The following is a 25,965-nucleotide window of genomic DNA, read 5'->3' as shown; positions in this document are numbered from 1 at the left end:
TTTTCTAACGGTCAACTATTTTGTCCCTTTTCATGAAAAATAGAAATTAAATTAATTAGGATTAAAGGAATATAGGTTTTATCCAAATATTAGATAACCTTTACTGCTGCTATACTTGGGATACCTAAAATTAGCACGTTTAGAGTACACTTCTGAAAAAAAAATTTGTAAGATTAAGTAAGAGCGGATACGGCGTAACTATCCCATTTAAAGGAAGATTCAGTAAAAAAAAAGGGAAAGACTGGAACAAAACCACCTTATTCATACTCTTCGTTATATTCGGTGCAGCTAATTATTTGTTTTATAACTTCTTATGCTTAGTTCAAGTATTTATTTTTTTAATTAATAAATTAAATAAAGTAAAATATATTTCATACATCGTTAACATCGATGACATCAATAACTTACCGATCTCCAAGTCATGAGAAAAAAAAAGAATGGAGTTGGAATCTATGATTTTAACTGTAACATCCGTCACATCAGAAATGTACAATATAGCACGTTTGGTATAGCGGGCGGCGTATTGATATGCACATAGGCTGACGACTGGCTTACTGCGCTATTAACTATCCTGAAAAGTCTGACAATATACTGGATACTACATAAGTATACGGAGCTGTACTCGTATACTCTTACGAAACATCTCGATGTTTCGTAAACGAATTGCTATCTAACTGTTCCACCCGTCCTATTGGTCTATTTCTTTCGCACGCAATGTGCACGGCTATACGCCGCCAGCTATACATATTCCTATCAGAGACAAGGAAATCATTATCAACTTTACTGCGGGTCTTACACGGTTTCCTCGTCTTAGCTAGGAAAGTGTATCATCTCTACTAAGCAATAAAAAAAATTATCCATGAAACAAATTTATTTTGCGACAAGATACTTGCCAAGGAAACTGACTACCTATATGGTAGTGTAGACTACTAACTGAATATATATATATATATATATATATATATATAAACACATATACCAATGCATCTATTACTAATTAACAACGAAAGCTTTTGATAAGAAAATAATTGTGCACATTTCGAAACTTTCGACCTCCTTTATCTTAGTTAGGACTGTGCAGGCTTCGTACAGGAGCTGAGATAAGATTTGGAGTAAGTAGAGTAAGGTAAGTCAAATCATTTTTCGAACCGATAATCATACATAAAGCACCATAAAAAAAACAAAAAAAAAAACAAATACAGTAGTTCGACATCACGGCGTGTAATAGGTTTAATGCCGAACAATATTACGGCATAAAGAAAAGTTTTATTAATTGTAAAACGCATTATTTATTTTGACATACATAAATCTCATTCACGGTGCTGTCAGCTGCCAGTCATCGCCGATTACGTCAGCGGAACCTGATAAGCACCGATCAACTGCACACCAAATCGGTTTGTCTATTGCCACCGTCTCATCTAAACGAACGACATTATAATCGATACCGCATCGGCCGCTAACGATGTCCACAGTTGTAGTTAATTGTACTACGGATGTAGGATAACGATTACGAAATACAACAGCATTTCATATAAATATTCCTCCACAAGGAAGAGAGGTATACAGCAATCCCGGACATAATTTCCATAAAAAACTGCTTTATAAAATAAATAAATTTATTTGTAAAAATTGATATGTCAAATCGTAATGGAATACAATTAGAGGAAAAAAGTTCTTTCTTCCATAAGTATGCGAGACAACTTTCACATTAAAAATTATATTAAGAATCAGTCGAAATTATTAACAAAGGAAAAGTTGATCGTAATTGAAATTAAATTAGATTATCAATCGTCTACCGATCTAAACTAATAAATAATTTTTTTAAGAAATAAATAAGGGCACCCGTATAATATTCCTTTTTGTTATACTACAGATATGAAATATCTAGTAAGGGAGGTGTACAATGAATGAAAAGAGATCAATACAAATACAAAAAACCCTAATAAATTCGATCATTCAAACATACCAATCTTTCTTTCATAACTTCAAAGAAATGGAAATATTTTATTTTAATAGTGCAAAGAACACGTGATTTCATTATGACTATAAGTTTGATAAAAATATTAATTCTAGAATAATTTTAATATTCGTTAATCAATTTGCATGCTGGCAGTGGGAACATTGATTTTTATATCGCGGTATCATTTAAGTATAGGAAATATATAAATTTTTGAAATGATTTTGTTATTAAGCAAAATTTAATTTATTTCAGGTTTATTTTACATCTATTTTAGCTTTCGGAAGAAATAAATGAAAAATAAAATGGGAACTCATTCTACGCAAAAATTTTCATTCATTCAAAACTTTACAAAAAATTAAAGCTAACATTTTAAAAATAAAATGAATCAGTAATTTTAACACAGATACGAGTATATACTACATGAGTTAATTTATTTTTTGTGAATAGTTTTTATGTCCTTTTATCTTACGTTAATTTAACTGCTAATCTAATTTCCTATACAAATCAGCAAGGTTCATTTCTATGACTGATACGGGACAAGAAAGCTAAAGTTTAACCGCATCAAAGTTTTTTAAACGAAATAACAGTAATTACACAAATTATCCCGGGAGGTGTAGATCGAACTTAAAGAACTATTTCACGACATAAAAATAACAAAAAAGAAAAAAATCATGTCCTACCTAGCTTCATTTTCCCAGTTCACCACTTTACGTTTTTTCAATAAAAATTTAAAACTTAAGAACGGTTTAAGATGTTTTAATGAATCTTGGTATACGTAACCCATATCTAAAAAAAATTAATAAGTTTGAAAATTCAAAAATGGCGGCCTTGAACTTTTAATCATTAATATCTTCATAAATATGTTTATCGATTAAGTTTTATTAAAATAAGATTTACCTTTTATTGTGAACAAAATAACACATCACATTTGTTCAAATCGGCCGGTAAACAGCTGAGATACGGTTGAAATTGCTGAAGTGTATCGCAAAAATTATGCAACCTGAAAATTTTGTTTGTGCTTTAATTTTCTTCACTAACTGAAGTAATAATAATTGTTTTTATTAATAATAACAGACTAGGACTTAAAACAAATTTTTAAAAAACTAATACGATTCATCGAAAAATGCTGCAGCAATAAAAAAATTATACCTCCCTATGCAACTGAGATAAAGGATTAATTTGAACTCAAAAATAATCAGGAATCAAGTTTTCTTAGACCTGACCGGCCGTGACCTTGAGCCGATGCGCACAACGGCACAACGCCTCTGCGCCACTGTCAGTTAATGTATGGCGACAGTTCAGCAGAAAGCACAGTGCGTTTCGTGGTTAGCGAGAATAAATCACGGATTTTCCGGCGTGTTTATGGCAATGATCCCCTCATGTAAACATCAATAATGAATAAGTCCCCCGGACGGCCCAAAACGAGTAACGAAGCAGTTGAGCGTGTACGCCAAAGTTGTTTTAGAAGCCCTAAAAAATCAATTTCTAGGCGAAGTTTACAGTTAGGAATTCCAAAGACAACTATTCAAAATGTGTTGCACAAGGGTTAATGCCTTCATGCATACAAAATTCAGCATCAAATTAAACCTACGGATCGTCCTAAACCTGTTAAGTCGAGCTAAAATGCTTAATAAGGTTGACGATGACGAAACATCTTTAAAACGGGTTATGTTTACGGATGAAGCGACTTTCCATGTCAGTGGTTGTGTCAACCGGCAAAATTGTAGAATATGGGGATCTCTACAACCCGATGAAATTACAGAGTACATCAGAGATTCTCCAAAAATAAACGTGGTTTGATGTCCGATCGTGTGATCGGTCTATTCTTTTTTCACGAGCCTACTATCACAAGGAATGTTTATTTAGATGTGCTATAACAGCAGGTTTTCCTGTAGGTTGACCAAATCCAACAAGAAAGTAACGTTGCTGTAATGCTTCAAAAAGATGGTGCGCCCCCACAAATTAGCCTAGGCGTTTGACGGTCTCTCAATGAAAGATTCCCTAATCTTTGGATCGGTAGGGCCGGTTCTGCGCTTTGTCCTCCAAGAAGCCCAGATTTGACACACCTATACATTTTTCTACGGGGATACGTTAAAAACATTGTCTACACTGAAAAAAACAAGGATGTAGCAACATTTAAGACAACGGATTACCGCTGATATTGCCACAGTTACGCCTGTGATGATCCATCAGACCTGGGCAGAAGTCGATTATCGGCTGGATGTTTGCAGACCGATCATCGTTGTTCATACGTATTTACAGAGCTTCTAATAATTAAATAATTTTCAAATTATTTACTTTTTAAAAAGTTGAATATCTGAATACAAAATTTCATTAAAAACATCTCAATCCGATTCTTAAGTTACAGATTTTTTATAAAACACATAACGGGGGAACGAGAGAAACGAAGCGAGATAGAGCATTTGTTCCGATGAACGTTTTAATCGGTTCCTTAAGTTTGCCAATTTCTGTACAGCCTACATATAATCTATTTCAAATCCTCTGATAACACAACCGATAAAAGTAATTATTTTAGCGACATTAGTTAGTGGGATAAACAATCGGAAGTGTATAGAAAGGAAGACACTAAAACCAAAGTAGGAAAAATCAACAGTAAGTAGATAACAGTTAATATATGAACGACCAAATTATAAATTTATTGCCTCAACGAAAATTCTTCTTCTCACTAACTTTTCTCTTTTACTTAGTAGGTCTTTTTCAAGAGAGATGTTAGAAAAAATTATAAACAGTATAAATAACAACATAATGAAATGAATGGAACTATTATATTATTTTTTAATGTGTACTTACAGTAAAAATATGTTACCTAAATGAAAAATAATACTCGACACGGAAGAAACCAGTGATTATACAATTAAATGATCATGAAAAAAATTAAAATTACTAAGAAAAAAAAAAACCAATAATTACCTGAGAATAAATGATGAAACCCAAGATAAAGTGGGAGAGTAAGTAGGAATATATCGATAAAAAAAACCTTCAATAATAATCATGATCAATGATCAAGATTCGAACAACTTGAAGGCATCCAACAACAATAAAATTTATCGCTTTTCCTCTCCATGTAAAGTCTGCTTTATAAAGCATATAATATAATATATATATATACAAGTGTATCAGATAAAATTAAAATCATTATCCTACATTTATCTAGTTATGATAAAAATCATCATGCCGCTTATAACAAGTAGCATCCTAAGTAGAAAGACCAGTTTACCGCAGCTAAAATATTTAATAAAATACGGAAAATAATAATAATAATAATGATCATGTTGATAATAACAATGTTAATTCTTGACACGATAGTAATAAAATCGAGTTTATGCGTATCCTAATTCAAAATGTAATATCATGTAGTATGGCAATAATAATACTAATAAAAAATAATCTACATCAACTGTAGAGTAGCATTAAAAATGTAATACGTTAAAACAATGGTACACAAACGAAAACTGTTATCAAGATTAAATACTTTCCTATTATAAACTATATATCGCTTACGCTCGCGCATCTAAAACCGTATCAAAATAAAGCAAAGAAATTGAAATAAATTAAGAAAACTTTAATCTAATTTTGGAAAGGTTAAACTTTTTTATAATTATTAAAATATACTTTTTTCCCTGCTAAGATGGTCATACTGAATACAATTATTTACCTTTCTTAACTTCGTTGTGATTAAGTCATACGTTGACGCGTTCCGGATATACTCCATTTTCAAAACTCGCTGTACTTATGAGTACCGAGTTATGAAAATGAAATTTTCATTTCAATTATTTATAATATTTTACAGAGAGTACAGCGAGTTTTAAAAATGGATCATATCCGTAACGCGTCAATATGTGATTTAGTTGTGACAAAGCTAAGAAAGTAGATAATTTTACTCGATATAAAAAGTTTCTTTATCATTCATTTTTTTAACGATTGAAAAAATTCTTCCTTTTTTACTGTTAAGCAGATTCCTTTTCCTCAAAGTAAACTGCTGAACTCTAAATGTTCATTTACCTACTCTAAATCGTTGCTTTTTTAATAATCTACAATTCTGCATCTAAGTAACAAATTCGGGATGATGTAACAATTTATTCAAACCGATTTTGCTCCAATTAAAACATTTTTATAAACCTCTGTCTATTAAAATTCGTCTTAAAACTTATATTTCATATCTTTTCTTTTACATACCCAATTTTCAATATCTATTTTTACCATACTTCAAAACCTTATATAGATTTTTTAGGTACCTAGTTTTCATATTATAGAAATTTAATTCTCGCCTTAATAGATAACAAAAACGCCTTAAAATAAAAACATAGACGTCTTTATAAATATTTTATTCTATAGATGTCTAAACCTACGCTTGATACTAACAGATTCATTTTTTTCATGACACCTCTCCTGGCTTCTGGAGGTCTGTCTGTCTGAATTTGATATCCTTAATACTCCATCACATCCATCACAACCTTACTATTCGCCATATTTCATACGTAATTAATTCCTTCCACAGTCCACTCCATATATTACATTATTATTTTCACCCACGGTACAATCGTTACAGAAAATGATTCTTTTTAATATTGTTCTTGGAATTATTCTCACATGTTTCTTTTAGTTATTACTTCTATGAAATAGTAAGCAATGATTCTCGTCACGCTATTTTCTGTATGGAAGCTTAACTTACCATACCCGTTCTTCCACTACATTAATAACCACCTGATTTTCGTAAATAACCCTTTTATTTATCCTTTATATTTTTAATTTCAACCCTACTTTTTAGCTTTTGTTGAAAAGTATTCTTTTTTTGTAATTTTTATTATTACATGATCGCATGACAGTGAAAATCATGCTGTGATAGCGTGAATCGAAAAATTTCATAAGACCTTTAAAAAAAACGATTTATTTAAAGGTAAGAGAATTTTACTATTTCTTAAGAGGCAATTTGAGTGGTAAACGTTAATTTACAACAGTGTTTTTAAAAAATTACAGTTTTTCGGAATTAAGCTAAAAATGGATGAAAGGATTAATTTAGAAATCAAAAAAATTGTTGCCGACTGTAAATAAAACAATATTTATCTTGGACCGGAAGACAAATGGATAGAAAATGAATGAAGTACATACTAGTAAAAATATCAGATACATTAAAAAATAATTAACTCTTTTATACTCTTCATACAAATAACAATGAAGATTAGTCTATACAGGGATCAACAAAGTGTTTTACTCATTTTACCTTTGCGTTTCATACGAAAATGTATTAATTTACAAATTACAAAATTAAAAGAACCTTTAAATTATTAAACATTAAAACAATTCGCTTTTAAATTAACGGAATGTTTTCTTTCAAATATCTTTTGGAGCTAGTAATCGGAGCATCATTGCGATATTTTAATCTGAGCCGCTTTAAGAAGGTTAGAAAGCGTCATATTTATATAATTACGAAAATATGTAATTGAATAATCAATCTATATATCTTTGATCAATGTTCTTTGAATTCATCTTTGTATGTATTTATTTATGTTTTATTATATATTTATGTATACTGTATAAGATATGTATACATATGCATACAAATGTACACATATTCCTTCTTTAAGGGATTTCAATGGAAACCCCTCTCTTCGTCATTTTTTTTTGTATTCGATTTACTTATGGTTCTGGTAAATTGGACCCGATTGTAAATTGAATACTGCGGCAAAAAAAAAAATAAATATATAAAACATAAGTATACATATAAGTGTAACATTTTTTAATGTTATGATAAATACGAGGAGCGAAAATAAAGTAATGAGACTGATTTTTCTTTGCAAGATATGGCAACCCTGCAGCTTGCGTAGGCACACCATTTTTGACCTTGGTCTATAAGCTATTTCTAGTCCTAGCGGCACATTGATGCAACTGCTCAGTCGTGAGTTGTGCTGTAATAAGTGAACACGTGTTTGTGTCTCTTGTCACAGAAATGAAACCGCAAAATATTGCGCAGCGGTATGCCATTTCTTTTTGCGTTAAATCGGGTGAAAACTCGACGACAACATATGGTAAGCTTCAGAAGGCTTTTGGAGAGGAGATTATGTCAAGAGCTCAAGTTTTTCGGTGGCATAACATTTTTAGTGAAGGCAGAACGAATGTTGAAGATGAAGACCGCAGTGGACGACCATCAACCTCACGGACAGATGTCAACTTGACCAGGGTGCGTAAAATCGTACGATCTGATCGAAGATTATTCGTGAAAATGATTGCAGAAGAACTCTACATCAATCGAGAAACGGTTCGTCTAATATTAACTGAAGATCTTTGTATGAGAAAGATTTGTGCAAAAATGGTCCCCAAAAATCTCACACAACAGCGAGAAACACGGAAAAATGTGGCAGCCGATCTGTTAGAGCAAACGGAAATCAATCCAGATTTGTTGAGCCGTGTTATCACTGGTGATGAAGGTTGGGTTTTTCAATACGATCCCGAGACAAAACGCCAAAGTTCGCAATGGTGCTCAAAGGGATCACCCAGACCAAAAAAAAAGCTCGCATGTCAAAGTCAAAAGTGAAATGCATGCTTGTGTGCTTCTTCGATTCCAAGGGAATTGTTCATAAAGAGTGGGTGCCTGCTGGACAAACAGTTAGCCAATATTTCTACAAAGAAATTTTAGAAAGACTTCGTAAACGAGTTCTTCGTGTCCGTGCCAACATTGTTGATAATTAGATTCTGCATCACGATAATGCGCCATCCTATACTGCTGTGTCAGTACAGCAATTTTTAACCTCAAAACAAATTTCAGTACTACCACAGCCACCTTATTCACCAGATATCGCTCCGTGCGACTTTTTTCTATTTCCAAGAGTCAAAATGGCGGTCAAGGAACACCATTTTCAAACAACACAAGATGTCCAAAAAGCTGTGACGAGGGTCTTGAAGGATATTACAGAAGATGAGTTCCAGAAATGTTACCATCAATGGCAGAAGCGTTGGAATAAGTGTGTGCAGTCAGAGGGGAACTACTTTGAAGGAGACAACACTAAACATGACTAAAACGGTAAGCAACATTTTTTTTCACATCAGTCTCATTACTTTATTGTCGCACCTCGTATTTGTAAATCTTTCCTGTTTCTATAGGTGATAAGCGAAAACTCATTAATGAGATCCTGGAATCTGTCGGTGAGTGTGTATCAATGCAGCAACTTTTTTATTCAGGGAGCCACCTCCCTTCTTCAATTAAAATAGAATGAATTTTTTTACAAAACTAAAATTCTCCGAAAATACTTTTTGGAGTATTAGAGATTTATGTGATTACTTCCTAAGAAAATATTTTACGAAAGAAACTAAATGGATAAAAAATTTAATAATTTCAAAAAGTGAGCGCGGAACGTTTTTTTTAATTTCGAATGTTATCTCTGCCGGTTGAAATTTCTATTTACTAGAAGTTTTGTTTTGTAAAATTCTCCTTTTAAAAACAGATAAAAACTGGAGGAACGCCCGCTAATCAGCCAGTCAACTATAAGCGTATACTTTTACATAAATTATCTTACACGAATAAAAACCGCAAAACAAAACTGTAAAGGTAAATGCTACGTATCATTCAATGCTTAACCGCATTGCTAATAGTAATCGCTTCTAAATTATAGTTATCAACTACAGTTAAATAACTAACTGGTACCGCATATTTTATACAGTACTGTACGTACTGAAGCAAACCGTCGATTTACTCGGTAAATAATGCTTACACAACAAAAATGCGGAAGAAGTAAAAGTCAACTAATTATTCTAACATATCAATGTTTAGCTATAAATTTAATAAATTATAATTACATGAAATAATAAAATCCGAAATATGTTAAATATCAGCGTTCTACAGACGTACGTACAGTATTGGATTAAATTACTAAACACATTTTAAGAGAAACGTTAAACATTACATGCATATGTATGTGGATAACAAAAACTTTTTCCAGATCAAAGAAACAAAAAATCCATGCAAGAAACAAGTTTCCCAAATCATTAACTGACCTTTTTTCATTGAATAAAATTCATAAAAAAATTATTTAAATACTACCTAACAATTTGTCAATTTTTAACCCCTTAAATTCTTAATATTACGCTTGCATCAAATTAGTAAATAAACTTAAAAAATCATCTTTCCACTTTCTAAAGTTTAGTCTATTGCATAACCGTTTAGTACACAAATATGTCAGTGAGAATGATGTATATCCACGATTCCCAGTACGGTGCGTGAAATGAGATCGTTCTGATATCGGACGTAAGAAATTATCTTTACATGTTTTAATGCGCATAAATAAACCGCTTCATTAAAAATTAATATCATTAATCCTAATTAAAAGTTGTATTCATAAGTAAATGTAAGATTAAAAAAAAAAAAAAAAAAAAAAAAAAAAAAAACGGTGGCAAGTAAGAATCTTCACCTACAGACTATCATATATAGTTTGCAAATGTAGAACTAAAGCTTAAGTGATTACATATATTTTTAATTAACTTACATAAAAATTATAACGCATGTTATGATATATACTTGAAACGTGACTCAGCAGAACATAATTTACCTGAAACAAATAAAACAGAAATTATTAGAAAATATAAAGGTAAAAGAACATTACAAAAAAAATTCTAGTCAGAATTATGAAACTGTAAACTTAATAGTGACTAATAAAAATTTAAAAAAAAAATTAAAAACGGAATTAAAGTGAGCTTTATTTTATATAAACTATCAATTTCATAACTAAACAGCAAGCGTTTTTATTTGTTAAAAATTGCAAGAAAAAATCAAATATTTTTATGATACTTAATTTTAGAACCCAAAATACTTAAAGTACGTAAAAAACTAACATGAGTACTTAAGCCGTGAATAAAAAGAACTACGGGGGAGACTCAAAATTTTCGTACACATAATAATTACTGTACTTCAAACGAATTATTATCAAAACTAAACATCACAGTTGAAAATTTCATCAAATTCATGCACACGCTGTTTCCAAAAGATAAAAATAGAATTTTTGAAATTTTTACATTTTCTCCCGACAGTGTGAAATAAATTTAAACGAATCCATACCCAAATCTCTCCGTACAGAAAAATAAATAGCAATATATTTTAAAACCAACATTTTTGAACTTAAACACTAATTCCAAAAATTAATGGATATTGAAAACAGAAAATGAAATACTTGTATTTTCATATTCCTTCTTTTTTTATTTATTCTTTACGTGAAGAGGAAAAAGTATAAAGGCAATCCCGTTTTGTTACTAAAAATTTAATAAAATAAAAAATGAGTAGAGAAATCCATCAACTTATGGGGCCTTGTACGCGCGAAATCATAAAAAAAAAAACAACTAATGTAAATTCTTGGCAGTAGTACTACCGGAAATTTGTCGTTAATTAAACCACGTGCAATGAAAGGTTACGACAGACTCTTTCAGGACGTCAAAGGAAATTCAACAAGTTTAGGAAACGCAACGCTTTAAGAACTTCGTCAGCAAATGACTGAGAAAATGGTTGACTTGGTCTTAAGATGAAAATTAGTAAATAAATAACTGCGAATGAACAACAGGAAAAATTCCGTTCATATAAATTAACCATAATTAACAGCAATTAAATAATTAATATGAGTTAACAACCGATTAATTCGAGCGAACAATTAAAACACAAGATGTTCTGGATAAAAAAGGATAAAGTTTTGAGAGTTAAAATTAAAAAAAACAACAAATTTGTGAACTAATGTAGAGTTCTTTATTTGAAGACCTGATAGTAATAATGAAGATCATTAAAACAACTATTACAATGCAATGGATAGTAACTGGGGGAATTGCTAGCTGTGCGACAGAAAAGAAAAAGCAAAACAACAACTGGATTCGTTTTTCAAATCTGGTCGTAGACGTAGATCGGGTGTAAAAGATTAATGTTGTTTAAAATAAATACCTTTGAGTTTGAGTTTCCATTGCACTAGGTTTTTTTTTTTTACAATCTGTTCAGAATTAAAATTGAACAATAAGTAAATAAGCTAAATTTGGAATGAAGAAGCAGTTACAAACCACTGGGTACATACCCAGTGGTTTGCGACTTAAAAGTTAACAACGATAAGAAATGAAATTGAACAGGACTTCGTAAAGCTGGTTAATAAAACCACTTAATTGAATTTATACATCAAATCATGAATATTGTTTCTCATTAATCTTCAAAAATCGCTGATAGTGTGATCCAATAAATTAACTGCCAGATAATTTGAATGCCGATCCAAACGATTTTGATATCGTTGACTGATCAGATAGATTTCTTGCACAACGGTTCGTGATTTAAAATCATTATATATGAGGTTATTGCTTATATACAAAGGTATATTTAACATTTTTCGCAGTGTTTTTATCAGATAACAAGTATGTCAATATTGGAAGTTCTTAGTGTACACCACAATTCAAGCCCATAAGTCTAAACTGGTATCAAGATGGATTTATAAATCAATAATTTATTTTCTACTGAGAGTCGATATTTTTGTCCTACTAGGCATTAAATGTTTTTAAACTTTAGGTTTAACTGCATTCACTTAGATTTGATATGTTTTAGCCAAGTAAGATGATAACCTAAATATTTACATTCTTGAGAACTTGGAATTGGAATATTAAAGATAGAAACAGTTGAGCGGTTTTCCTTTCGAAGGGGGAATGTGACGGTGCTTCGACTTTTCATTTATGTTTATTTTCCAACTTGTAAGCCAGGATTCGAGAAGAGTGAGATATTCTTGAATATAATGAGATGCAGCAGCTGGATTTTCACGGACAGCAAAAATTGCAGTATCGTCGCAAACGTTGCAACGGTTGTATCTGCTGCAATTGGCAAGTCGGCAGTAAACAGAACATATAAGATGGGTCCGAGAACGCTTCCTTGAAGTACCCCTGATTTTATTAGGAACAAATCCGTTAAAATTGCTTTATGTTTAACTTGAAAATATCAATATTCTAGGTTAAGATTTTAGCACTACATAGAAAACATGCGGCAACACCTTTTTTTAAATTACAGAGCAACCCTACGTGCCAAAACTTTGTCAAAAGCATGAGTGTGACGTCGAGGAAAACCGCTGAACAGTATTTTTTTTTTGTCTAGAGCAGTGGTTCCCAATCTTTTCCGAGTCGCGACGTCCTTTCTCAATTAAAATTTTTCAATGGCGCCCTACCCTAAGTAAGAGTATGACTACTCGTAAGTAAGAGATAAGTAAATAAAACTCGTGTATCTTCATTATTTTTTACGTTAATAACATTAAATTAATAATTATAAATGTCTTGGTTCAAATAATTATGAAGCTTTTAAAATATTTCGCACACCCTTGTGAAGAGGCCGGGGCGCACAATTTGGGAGACACTGGTCTAGAGCATGATTTATAACGTTAACAATTCTGTTTGCTTGCTCCATAGCAGCATGTTTCTCCCTAAACCCAAATTGGTGATTTGGAATTTGATTTATGAATGCTTCATTCTTTTTAAAAAGAGCTTTTCAAACACTTCAGATAGCACTGGAAACAGGCTGATAGGCCTATAAGATTTAACATCTGTTATTTCTTTACCCGGTTTTGGTATAACAATTATTTAAGAAACTTTCCACGGACCAGGAAAATGACCAATTCTAATAACAGAATTAAAAATTAGAGAGATTAAACTTATCGCTTGTCGAGGTAATGCTTGAAGAACCTGACCGGTGATTAAATCATATCCCGGCGCCTTTGTTGGATGTACTTCGTTGTTAATCACTGAAGAAAACTCGTGGATTGTAAAGCTTTTAGTCGCTAAGGACAACGAAGGGCATATCAAATATTCGGAAATTTTCCTAATTTCATTTGGATCCGTTTCGATATTATTCGGCTGGAACACGTCGGAAAAGTGCTTAGAATATAAGTTCGCCTTTTCTTGAAAACTTCTGGCTCGTGTTCTGTTTTTTCAGAGAGAGGAGGAATAGATTGCTGGGGTCTCTTGAACTACTTTGTAGCTTTTCATAAAGTATATTCAGCAGACTGCCTATCAGAAATATCTTCAATATAAGATTGAAACGAAATGTTCTAAAAAGTTTGAATTAATCGTTTTAATTCCTGAAAAGCCCTGATAAATCTTCCCTTATCAGCAGGGTAACGAGTTTTCTACCACACGCGTCGTAGTCTCCGGCGTTCTTCTATCTTTTCACTGATGAAGACCGGATATGTATTTTGAGCTGGGAGAGCAGAATGCAAATTGGGAGTGGAGGCTCACAACGCTAACTCAATTAATTTGGCCAATTCGTGTACTGCATTATCCACATCGGCCAGTGATTTTAAAGGCACGTCCAACCTAGTATTTTCCTCCAAAAAGTTTTGAAAATGTCGTTTATTGGTCAATTTATTACACAACGGTGGGAGATTGAGCAGTTAGCATAACGTAAAAAGATATTATAAGCACAACAGGTGTATGATCTGAAAAGTCAAAATGTGGTTCAACATAAAAAAACAGTTTTCAGAAATACCTTTAAAAATGAAAAAAATCTAGGAGATCTAGAATTTTATTAAGATCTGTAGGCCAGTAGGTTGGTTTTCCTGAAGACAAACACTCCAAACTATTGTTCGTATTGATCTGAAAAGTTGCCTCCTTTTGATGATGTTAAAGGCGATTTCCAGTGTAGTTGCTTAGAATTCCAATCTCTACCACAGATGAATCTCGGACCCAAGGATCTAAAGAATGGTGTAAACTGATCCGCCTTCACAGCATGCCTTGGTGAGCAATAAACGGAAGAAACGATCACAATTTTCTAATTGTAATCGTTCATCGTGAACAACCACGGTAGTGGCTTGTAAAAAGTCCTTTTTGTATTCAAGCTATATAAAGTGAGAAAAAGTACTTTATTTAATAATAACCGCAGTACCGCCGTGTGCATTCCCTGATGGGTGATTGGTGCAATATAATGTGTAGCAATGAAACTTGAAAAAATGTCTATCAGTAAACCTTGATTCAGATATAAGCCGATATAACGGGATACAACCCGTTACATTCTAGATTGCTAGTCTGAAACAGTTGTTCATTTTTTCTCAAGACGATTCATGAATGGTCCAATCATTCTATCTATCATATTTTCAAGCATTCGCTCAAATCATTAAAACATACGGTCCACGACATTCATAAGCCCATGAAAACTCTGGTTACTGGTTACTCTGGTTATAAATAGTTTGCCGATCATAGGGACTGCTCATTTTAACCTTTTCAGCACAGGTAGGATCAGAAATATTCAGCTTATTATTATATTCATTATTATTGTTATTAATAACATTACTACTATTATAATTATGAAAATCATTATTACTCGATTAAGTTACACGAACATCTCTTCTAGCACTCAGATTTTTATTATTGACATCAGTATAAATACTATTATCAGTAGAATGATTATCAGTTGCTATGATAGATGGTCCATAGCAACGCGATATGGAAGATTATGTCGCTTATTCAAAAACGACGCCGAGTAAAAATATTTCTTCTTGAGACAATACTAAAATAATAATAATACACAATATAGTCTATAGATAATATACTCTACAATATAGTGCTTAGTTATACTAGGTATAAGATAAATTTTCACTAGAACTCACTAGACATGTGTGTCTAACGCAAAAACAGCTGTCGCACTGCACTAGGTATTTTATAATAGTAGATAATTCGACATTAAAAAATCAATTTTTACAACATTTAATCGATTTAACATTTTTTTTATAACTGTAAAAATGAAAATGTAAAATAATATGAATAAATGCTTTCATAAGTGTATACTATATTAATTAAATTAGCAATTAATAATATTAGGAGTACATTACTATATTTTTATTTTTATATCTCATTTTACAGATATTCATTTAAAACAAAATTTGTGGGATCGCATCAGCCGCATAAAATGGTATATTACTATTTACAATACCCATACATAACAAAACTGAATCTATTTACATACAATAAATATATTATTTCATACGAATGTATGAATAATTCAGCGAGGAAAACAGCCTTGTTTAATTTGTCTTATAATACAATCAATTTTTCAAAAAATGAACTAAATAACGATAATTAAACAAATACTGATTATAGAATAGTTCAATTTGAATGAATGATTTACGTATGGATAATTCCAACAAACGATTATCAACTGGTACTAGCGATTAATATGATTTTTTTTCATTTTTAACATTGTTATTTCCGTAAAACTATTTTATCGCAATAAATCTCACACAAGTTATAATTTAAAGCATGCAAGGCAATACAATAAACAAATTTAAAATAAATTTTTTTAAGTAAAAAAACATTTATTTTGAAAAAAAGCTAAAATGTTTACGGATGTTTAGTATAAACGCAAACGTCCTTATAGATAATGGGTGTTTCAAAAAGGACGCAACCATTTTGTTTGACGACGTGAATTTATTACAAAAATATTAATGTTAATAAAACACTTACACCCAACAATATTCGAATTACATTTAATAATTTTACAATATATGTTCAAAATAATTTCCTGTGATCCCGATGCAGGTTCGTACACGTTTCATAACATTTGCAGCCGCTTTTCGTAGTGTTTGAAATATCACTTTCAATGTTAGCCTTCAATTCGTCAAGTGTATGAGGACTGTTTTTAAAAACTACACTTCTTAAATACCCCTAAAGAAAAACGTCTGGTGGTGTAAGATCTGGGGATCTTGGAGGTCACAAACCTTTTGATGTCAAAGATGGGCAAAAAATTCCCTATCATATCCAGCGTTTCATTAGTAGTATGACAGGTTGCGTTATCCCGATGGAACCGACATTCTTATTCGTATAAATCTAGCACGGCAATAAACTGTTGGATTAGGTTGCGATAAACGGTTTTGTCACAAAATAAAGACCCTATTAGACGACGCCGGGAGATCGCACACCAAATACCAATTTTACGTGCGTGTAATGGTCGTTCATGAAACACGTGAGGATTTTCAGCGCTTCATATTCGGCAGTTTTGGCTGTTAATGTAACCATCCGGGTGAAACCGTGCCTTGTTGCTGAAATAAACACAATCCAAAATTTCAATACCGTTGTCATCAACAAGAGAGATCGACAATACTGTAAAAGTTTTCCGCGGTCTACTTCTTTCAGTTCTTGAACAACGATGCGATAAGCACGCACTTATAATTTTTTAGTAGCCCTGAAAGGTGTAGATAGTGAAAGCCGAGCCTGTGAAGATAACTTTCAGAGCTATTTACTGGGTGAGCGAGTTAAACGTTCTTTCACATCCTCTAGAACTTCTACTGTTAACAATGATGGTCGACCTGTGCTTTTCCGGTCGTGTAAACTCCCATTCCACGAAATTTATTAATGAAACGCGATATTGTCGACTTATTAGAAACTGAAGAACTGGGAAATTTTATCCGAAACATCTGGGAAATTTTATTCGCTCGTTCGTAAGATTTATACGCGCAATAAGTCTCAATAATAAACACACGTTTGTCCTTTGCAAAATAACACAGTTATCACAATAGAGACTAGTTTATACTGATATAGCACTAGTGCCTACGAAGGACAAGGAACTATTACAAGCGCTAATCTTCAGTATAGTATTGCCCGCTGACAAGTAGGAAGAAATAAAATTTAGCTGTACGTGACTTCTACCTTCTTAATTTTAGGGTTGCGTCTTTTTTGAAACACCCATTACAATACGAATGGTACATAACACTATTACTCATTACAACATAACGCTCTTATTATGCGGCTAAAGAACGCATATTTCGGTTTGTCAAGGAACCACACAAACACTACCATTTTAAGTTGTGTTTTCTTCTCTTTCCTAAAATATATTTTTATTACGGTGAAACAATTGAAGAATGACGAGCGAGACAAAGAATGTTCTATTGATATCAGTAAAAAGACGGATTCAGTGAAGACCCTAAAATAACAATTTCACTGATACTAGTAATTTATTCGTTTCATCGGGTTTCAATAAAAAAGAATCAAATTTTAATGTATTACAACGCACGCAAAATATTTATTTCAATGATTTAAGATAAATGAAATTTTCTAAGGAAAAGGTTAAAAATCAAGATACGATCCCGATCAACGTTATACCTTTCAACCACTCACGTTAAGGCTAATACATAGTAAACGTACACGGTTACATGTGTATGAATACGATGTACAAGTATAAAATGGGGATAGGATGTAGAATAAAAGGTAAGGGTGTGGTTAGCCTATTTACAAAAGCTATTATTATTAAGGCCTAATACAGACGATCTCTAATCGACACTAATTTAATAACAAAAGCAGAGAGCAAGCAACCCGTACTTCAAAACAACTTCAATTTCTACACCCGTCACATGTAAATTAAATCCAATAATAATTGAGAAAACAATTTTATATATTTCATAACAGTTATTTATAATAAATAATTACTTACAAATAACATGAAAATGAAGAAAACCTCATAAACTTTCTGAAAGATTTAACATAAATATTACATAAAAAATTTACGTTAGTTCAATGATATATATATATAACGGAATCTTTTTTACATCTGCATAATACTTAAAAAAAGAAAAAAGACATTATTTCAATTTGAGTTTACATTCTGCTTCCTAGCAAATGTCACTCTTAAAATTCGTAGCTGACGCGTTTCCGAGTACTTCCATTCTCAACTCTCACTTAAAGAAACATGTTAAAAGTAGTTCAATACTTCATTTCTATGGAATGTTAAAAGTAGTTTTGAAAATGGAAGTACTCTGAAACGGTCAACTACGAATTTTAGAGTGATAATGCTAAGAAGGGCAGAAAATACCACTCAAATCAATTATGATAACCCTGGCGGAAATATTAAATAATGCGAAAAAAACATAATTTCAAAATAACAAGCGACTTAAGAAAGATTCTGGGGGTTTCTTTTGACTTCCCCCTCAGTTTAAACCCTTTTTTCGATTTTGGCCGGCTATAGGACCGCGTGCAAACTTTTCATTTAACTTTATTTTTTCTCTCTGAATGTTTTCTCGCATTTTTTTTATTTATTATTCTTTCTGAGTGTTTTTCTCTCTTTTTTGAGTCCATTTTGCTTCTCCTTTTTTAGAAGGGGATCTATGCCCGTTATTACAACGATAATAAATAATAAAAAAAGTGTTATACAAGTTAACTATTGTACCCTACTTACAAGGACTGAAAACGTGATAAGGTACTTCATCAGTCTTTCATTTTACAAATCAGTTTATATATTTTTTTTTAATAAATATATTTGGATAATTTAATGAAATTATTGTACATACGAAAAAAAATATTTAAAAAAAAATGTATGCAGTACATTAAAATAATTAATAGATATACAACTTATAAAATATTAAAGAAAGAAGAAAAAGGAAAGGGACAACCAATAATGATGTACGACACACTGACCTCGTCAGTAGGAACTGATTTAAAAGATACGCTGCAGCAACATCAGATGCTGATTCCGCTTTCCAGCTGGCTGGAGAAAGCTGAATAAAATCATTAACAATAAAATGCTCAAATTGCAAATAAACGACATATATATATATATATATATATATATATATATAATAAATGGTAATAACGAGTACACAATTACTACAAGATAAGGGAAATCGACCACATTAAGGTAACAGAACTGTGATTATCTTGGTCGAACAAGTTACTTGGCCTACAATGTTAATACTAGTAAAAGATATATTAAATCTATCAGAATTAATTTATTCTTAACCAACTGCAATTATCAGAATACGATAATTTCTTTTAAACAAATTATTCTGATAAAAATTAAAATAACTTATAAGATATTAAGTAAATATATAAGTTATAAAGTATTACCTGTCGTAATATTTAATATTCTTAAAGAAAAAATGCAATGATACTCTTTCACAAACTATATCTAATTTTCAATAATCTACGTCTCATAGATCTGAATTTCCATAAGCCGTAAAAAATCATCCACGACAATTACTATAATACTTAAATTAACTTTTCTAATTTAAAACGACTCTCTTAACAGGATAGCTGTTTAAATTCTATTTTACGTTTGTTCATGACTTTACAATTCATACAAAGTACAGTAATTAAAAAAATAAAAGTAACAAAAAAAACCCATATTTTTGTTGTTTTTTTTATAACAATTTAGATTCTTTTACTGATAAGATATGTTTTTACTTTAACGTATATTTTTAATACAATGACAATCAATTGTTATGGATATAAAATTTTGGTTTATTTTATTCGATTTCATTTGATTTTAAATTAATAATTATTAAAAAATATAAAAAACATCTTTATACTTTATTCTGAGGATGGATGAAGTTCCGAAAGCGCTAAAATAGATTTAAACATTTTATAATTGTTGGTAAACTGAACTTTCATGATCTATATTTTATATATAAAATACCAACGGTGCCATGTTACGAAAATCTAACCACAAAAAACTATTCACGATCTAATCAGAAGTTTCAGGAAATAAAAACACTCTCTAAAGAACGATTTTTGCAAAAAAAAAAATAATGCTAACTACCGAGAAGTTTTTTAAATCCCAAAATTTACAAGAACAGAATATTAAAAGAAACTTCATAAATATACAACTTTGAAAGATTGAATAAAACGGGACACCCATTAACGTACAATACACAATTTATCTACGAGATTCTGCTATTATCCGACATCCGAGATGGAGTGGTAGCGTTTTAGTCCTTTATGCAGAAAGTAAGGATTCGAATTCCTCTCAGGAAAAACAAAATTACTATCCCACATTACCACGTACATGTTTTGATGATTATGAGGTGAATTAATCACCTAAAAAAAAATACGTAATAGGTATTATGATACCGTGTTATAATATCGATTATCGTAAGTCCTTTCGGTACTAATAGCTTTATAAAAATGTACAAGAAAGAATAATGTTATGGTCTTCAACGTATAGAAAATTAAAACTTGTAGGCATTTTGCGGATTAACTGACGAAAATTTACAACCGGTCAAAACAGACTTTAATAAAATAATAAAAGAATATCCTAATAACCTAGAAAAAATATATATATTGTTGAAGAAAAATCAACGAAGTCGATAAAAACCGTAAGTTACGTATTTTAAAATTCAGGGTAATAACGAATCATTCCATTGAAAAAATCACTGCTCGATATACATTAAACATAATTTAAAAAAAAAAAAAACTTTATCGGACTGCAGTATTAAATTTATTCATAAAACTCGGTGAAGAAGTAAACTTTTTAATCACAATTATTTAAAATAATTAAGAGTATGAAGAGGACAAAATGAATGTGTTTTTAAGACGTGCTAAGAACGTAAAATAACCTTTTAGAATTTTACTTAAAACAATTTTTTAAATGCAGCCTTATTATACAGAGTGAGCAACATAAAACCGAACTCATACTGAAACCGCTGTCCGCCACTATTTATGAAAGACTCTCACACAACTAACGCGAGTAATGGATGTATATGTTATTACTACTGATTGTTGCTACCACTTGTCAGGTGATTACGTGTCAGTGCAGTAAACATTTTGTTGCAGTGCAGTAATGCGAGTGCAGCTGTGTTTGTGAAAAATGCCTTATTCAATCCTGAAGAGGATAGCTATAATTGAGGCATATATTCGTTCTGGATAGTTTTAAGAATCACGTCAAATATTCGTAGAAAAATTTTCCAATGCCTGTATCCCAGCGAAGAGTAGCATACAAGATTTAGTTAAAAAATGGCGTACAACAGGTTCGGTTCAAATGCAAAACGAAATAGGCAACCCCGAGATTGAAAGGAGAATTACTGCCGGTTCAGAAGATACCATTTTCGAAAAATTCTATGCGCAAATAACTGATAATGAAAAAGAATACAGCTTCTTCCAACAAAACGGAGCAACGTGTCACACATCAACGTTTCACTGAATCGTGATCATCCGGCTTGCAGAAATGAAAGAGCTGTCAGCAGAAAACGGTGGCCTCCACATTCCCCAAAGTTGTCTACTTCCGATTTTTTCCTTTGGGGATACTTTGGGGAAAGAAGAGAGTTTATGCATCTAATTCCCACAATATGGATGGACAGAAGGCGAACATTCAATGCAATTGACAACAACGTTTTGCATCAGACGACTCTCAATATGATCACTCGAGCATAAAAGTGCATCGATGCCCAGGGTCGTTATTTTGAACATCTTTTGCAATAATAAGATTAAGAAATGCAACATTTAAATTACGTTTTGTTTTTCTTATTTAATTTATCCGTTATCATTCATGAAATTTCATTCCAACATAACCTACCTATTCTGCAGCGGTTACGTTATGGGTTCAGTTTTATGTTACCCTGTAGAAAAGATCTTCGTTCACGAAACTACAAACGGTTATTCGTATTTCTCAAATTCTGATCTGTTTGATAGATACGTGACTCCGTCGTACAACACATAGTAAAGTAATAAACCTGAATCCATTTAATGGATAAAATTAATTACAGTATACATCGGATAAATAACCGAACACGAAACGGATTTATCGCCAGCAAAATAGAACTTCCTATTATAAAAACAAAAAAAATCCCTCCCGTCTGAACATTGATTATTATGTATACACTAAACCAAAGTTAAGTGTACAAAACAATCATAACAGTTAAAGGCAATGAATATCTACTCTTATCGCCGTAAGAAAATTATCAATATCCTATTCACCACTATAGTATATAAAGTTGCACTACGGATAATAATGTTACATCACGCACAACTAATAACACTTAATATAAAAGCTCCTATTACAATAAGATATAAAAGCACTTCTGTTTTCCATTACTTACCAGAAGAGAATTAGATTGTGAATTTTGTAGTGTAATAAATAGTCTACAACATTATTCAATAGAAGAAAAAAAAAATAGTTTTTATAAATTGTGTTACAGCGACAAACAGAATGAAAAAAAAACATTTAAAAATTAAAGAGGAAATTTTTAAAAATGAAAAAGGTTTTAATAATAAAAATAAAAATTAGTAATTTTTACATGTATCTACAATCATTTAATTCGGTCCAATTTTAAAAATTTCTTTTAAAATCAACGTTTTTGAACAACTTTCAACTTGATTAAAAAACATTCGAATTACATATATTTTCTTCAAATAACAACGCATACAGAACATTATTATCAAATTACAAGTATAATAGAATATAATGACAAAACAATGTGAAGTTCACTTACATTCATCTATTAAGTGGCTGTTCTGATACAGTTCCATTACTGTAACTGCCCACTTACATTTTTATATACCTGTAAATACAATTTACAGACCCTCTCCGCCGAGAACAATACCCGATTTTACATTCAGTAGGAAGCAATAAAAAAACTACATTTCATAGATGAAGCGTCTCAAGTGGTGGTATTATCTGTCGGCATACTTTAATAGATGTTCAGATATACGGTGATGTAAAATGTTTTAATCGTAAAGTGAAACGACAGAAGAAATTACAACTATCGGAACGTAGTAGGTTGCGTATTTATTTTTATACTATTGCAGGAATCTTTGGAAAGCCAGTCAGTCAACATCCTTACTGAACCGATTCCTTTTTTTTGTCTTAAGAAAATGAATTTCAGATGTGTATCGGCCAACGGGCCGAGGGGTCTATCTGTAACCGGCCTACGACAATTAACAATGTAAAGAAAAAAGGATGTTCCCAGACTACTATTATGAAGAATAAGCTAATATCGTACGAAAGGTTAAGATACGGCTGGAGTTATCCCCTAAAATGGGCTTCTCCCCTTTCCGATTATAGATAAAGAGGTGACTAGTAGTCTACATTCTCGTTTTCGAATACAAGTTTTAAATCGATAAACAACTTAATAATTTGAGCGCTTAAATTATAAAACATTTTTAAATATCGAAATCAAAACGACACATCCACGGGGAGGGGGTTGAACAAGACTTGCCGTTTAAATTTATAAGGTGAAAAATGACTCTCTTAGGTAGATGTCAACAGGAAAGATATCTGTACAGAAACCATCCCGTACGAACTACTTATCGATGAATACGAGCATAATGAAAGCAGAATCGGCAAAAAAATTTATCCAACATTACAAAATTTTAAAGAATTTATTTTAACGATTCCTAAGTCAAATAAGTAAAAACATTAAGAAATCTCGATATTTTTTTTTACAGAACTATCCTAAAGTAAATAATACAACTGGTTTTTATTAAAGAAGTAAAAAAAATTAAAACAATCATGTATTTTGTTATTAAACATAAAAATGTTTCATACCTACGAGTGTATATGTGCGCACGCACATTTGTATAAAGTGTATCCTTACAGATAAACTGGCATGCGATTCAAAAGAAGATATCTCGAACTGCAACTAATATGTGCTGATAAAAATTCATAATATAAAAGAACATCAGTCAATCGATTAAAAATTTATTTACATAACCATTGACTACCACACTGACAAGACGCATTACGTATGACTTGATTTTAATAATTGACTATAAATTGTTATATTTACACAAACATCTTTTATTTATCTAACTTATTTAATTATGTGAAGATTATTAATATATGTAAAATTAGTTACCATACGTCCCTGAAGATGGAATTAATTTTCCTGAAGCGCTAGGATGAAAATCTTTGCAATACTCGTGTATTTGTTAGTAAGAGGATTTATAATTTATATTTATAATTTTTTATACAAAAATGTATTGTTTCGTAAAAGAATAAATCGCGTGTTAATAGCGCATTATATAATATTAATTAACTAAAACTGTGAGACTTCTTTTTTTTATGCTATTTATAACAATAAAGAGTGTCGTGTATACGTTGTATTAGCGAAAGCTATTAGCACGGTATGATAATGACGACGGTATATCTTAATCGAAATGCCCTTATTACTCCTTGTATTACCTACATAACTATTAGTAATAATAATTGCTAACAGTTACATAGCATTTCTGAGTGTAGAGAGAAAGCCACAATGAACTCTCATTTGAAATAGTCGCGTCACACGTATCAATAATTCATATCCCCTCGTTCTCCCTTCCTTCTATTTGAATATGTATGTGCGCATGCGTATATACAAAAAGAGCAGTCGAGCTAAACGCCTGTCTAGTGTGAATTTATAATGTATAGTAAATAGTCTAAATAAAACGAGTGTATTGTTGATTATGTACAACAGTTAGTTAATGAGCAAGAATTAAGTACAGGCACAACTAGGGCTGTACTATTTAGTGTACAGTCGATCGTATTAATTAAACAGTCACGACGTAACAGCTCAGCAAAAATTAGCACGACTGAACTCTTTATCTAACAATCCAAATAAATTTACCTGTTGCTCGGTAAAAGGAATGTATAACGATTCTTAATTACGTTACCGAACAAAGATTTAATGTAGAAGATAATTTTTAAACCGTGAATGTAAATTGCTGATAGAATTAACTTAAATTTAATACTAAAAAATACACATAAAAGCGCACACGCAATAAAGAATATCTAACCTGATTCAGCGTTATAGCAGTTCATTTGTCATTACCGATACCACTCCTTTTTTTAATTAAAAGAACACAATTTATAATCACTTCGAAATCTACAATTATCTGTATAAAATTAGCGTACAAATATATCTCCTTCTCTCAATGGGAAAAGGTTCCTACAACAACGGGAATCATAATCTCGTATCCTTCTGAAGGAAGTCCGATTATTTAACTCCCTATATACGGATGTTAAATGACATTTTAACTGCACAGGAACTAAAATGAAAGACACGTCGTTTCAACATGAAAGGTAAAATATATTTTAAATAAAAATATCCCGAAATCGATTACACATTGAAATTATAACATTTTTTTGTCTTCAGTCATTTGACTGGTTTGATGCAGCTCTCCAAGATTCCCTATCTAGTGCTAGTCGTTTCATTTCAGTATACCCCCTACATCCTACATCCCTAACAATTTGTTTTACATATTCCAAACGTGGCCTGCCTACACAATTTTTTCCTTCTACCTGTCCTTCCAATATTAAAGCGACT

General features: G+C 31.4%; 1 protein-coding gene across 3 annotated transcripts in view; it reads right to left on the bottom strand.

Moving 5' to 3' along the window:
- The window catches only part of jvl (javelin-like), a 450,812-nt gene that overhangs the window by 89,339 nt on the left and 335,508 nt on the right, over nt 1–25,965 (bottom strand). The window contains exon 5 of one of the 3 annotated variants that reach the window (XM_075360967.1): nt 10,459–10,521. The exons of the other annotated variants lie outside the window; for them this stretch is intronic. Within the exon in view, the coding sequence (XP_075217082.1) occupies nt 10,459–10,521 (63 nt within the window). The remainder of the gene's footprint in view (nt 1–10,458; nt 10,522–25,965) is intronic. 3 annotated transcript variants of the gene reach the window in all.

This window comes from Lycorma delicatula, chromosome 3 (assembly GCF_047948215.1).
Source record: "Lycorma delicatula isolate Av1 chromosome 3, ASM4794821v1, whole genome shotgun sequence".
Taxonomy (NCBI): domain Eukaryota; kingdom Metazoa; phylum Arthropoda; class Insecta; order Hemiptera; family Fulgoridae; genus Lycorma; species Lycorma delicatula.
Note: the sequence above shows the minus strand (reverse complement) of the source record. Positions and strands in the feature narration are given on the sequence as shown.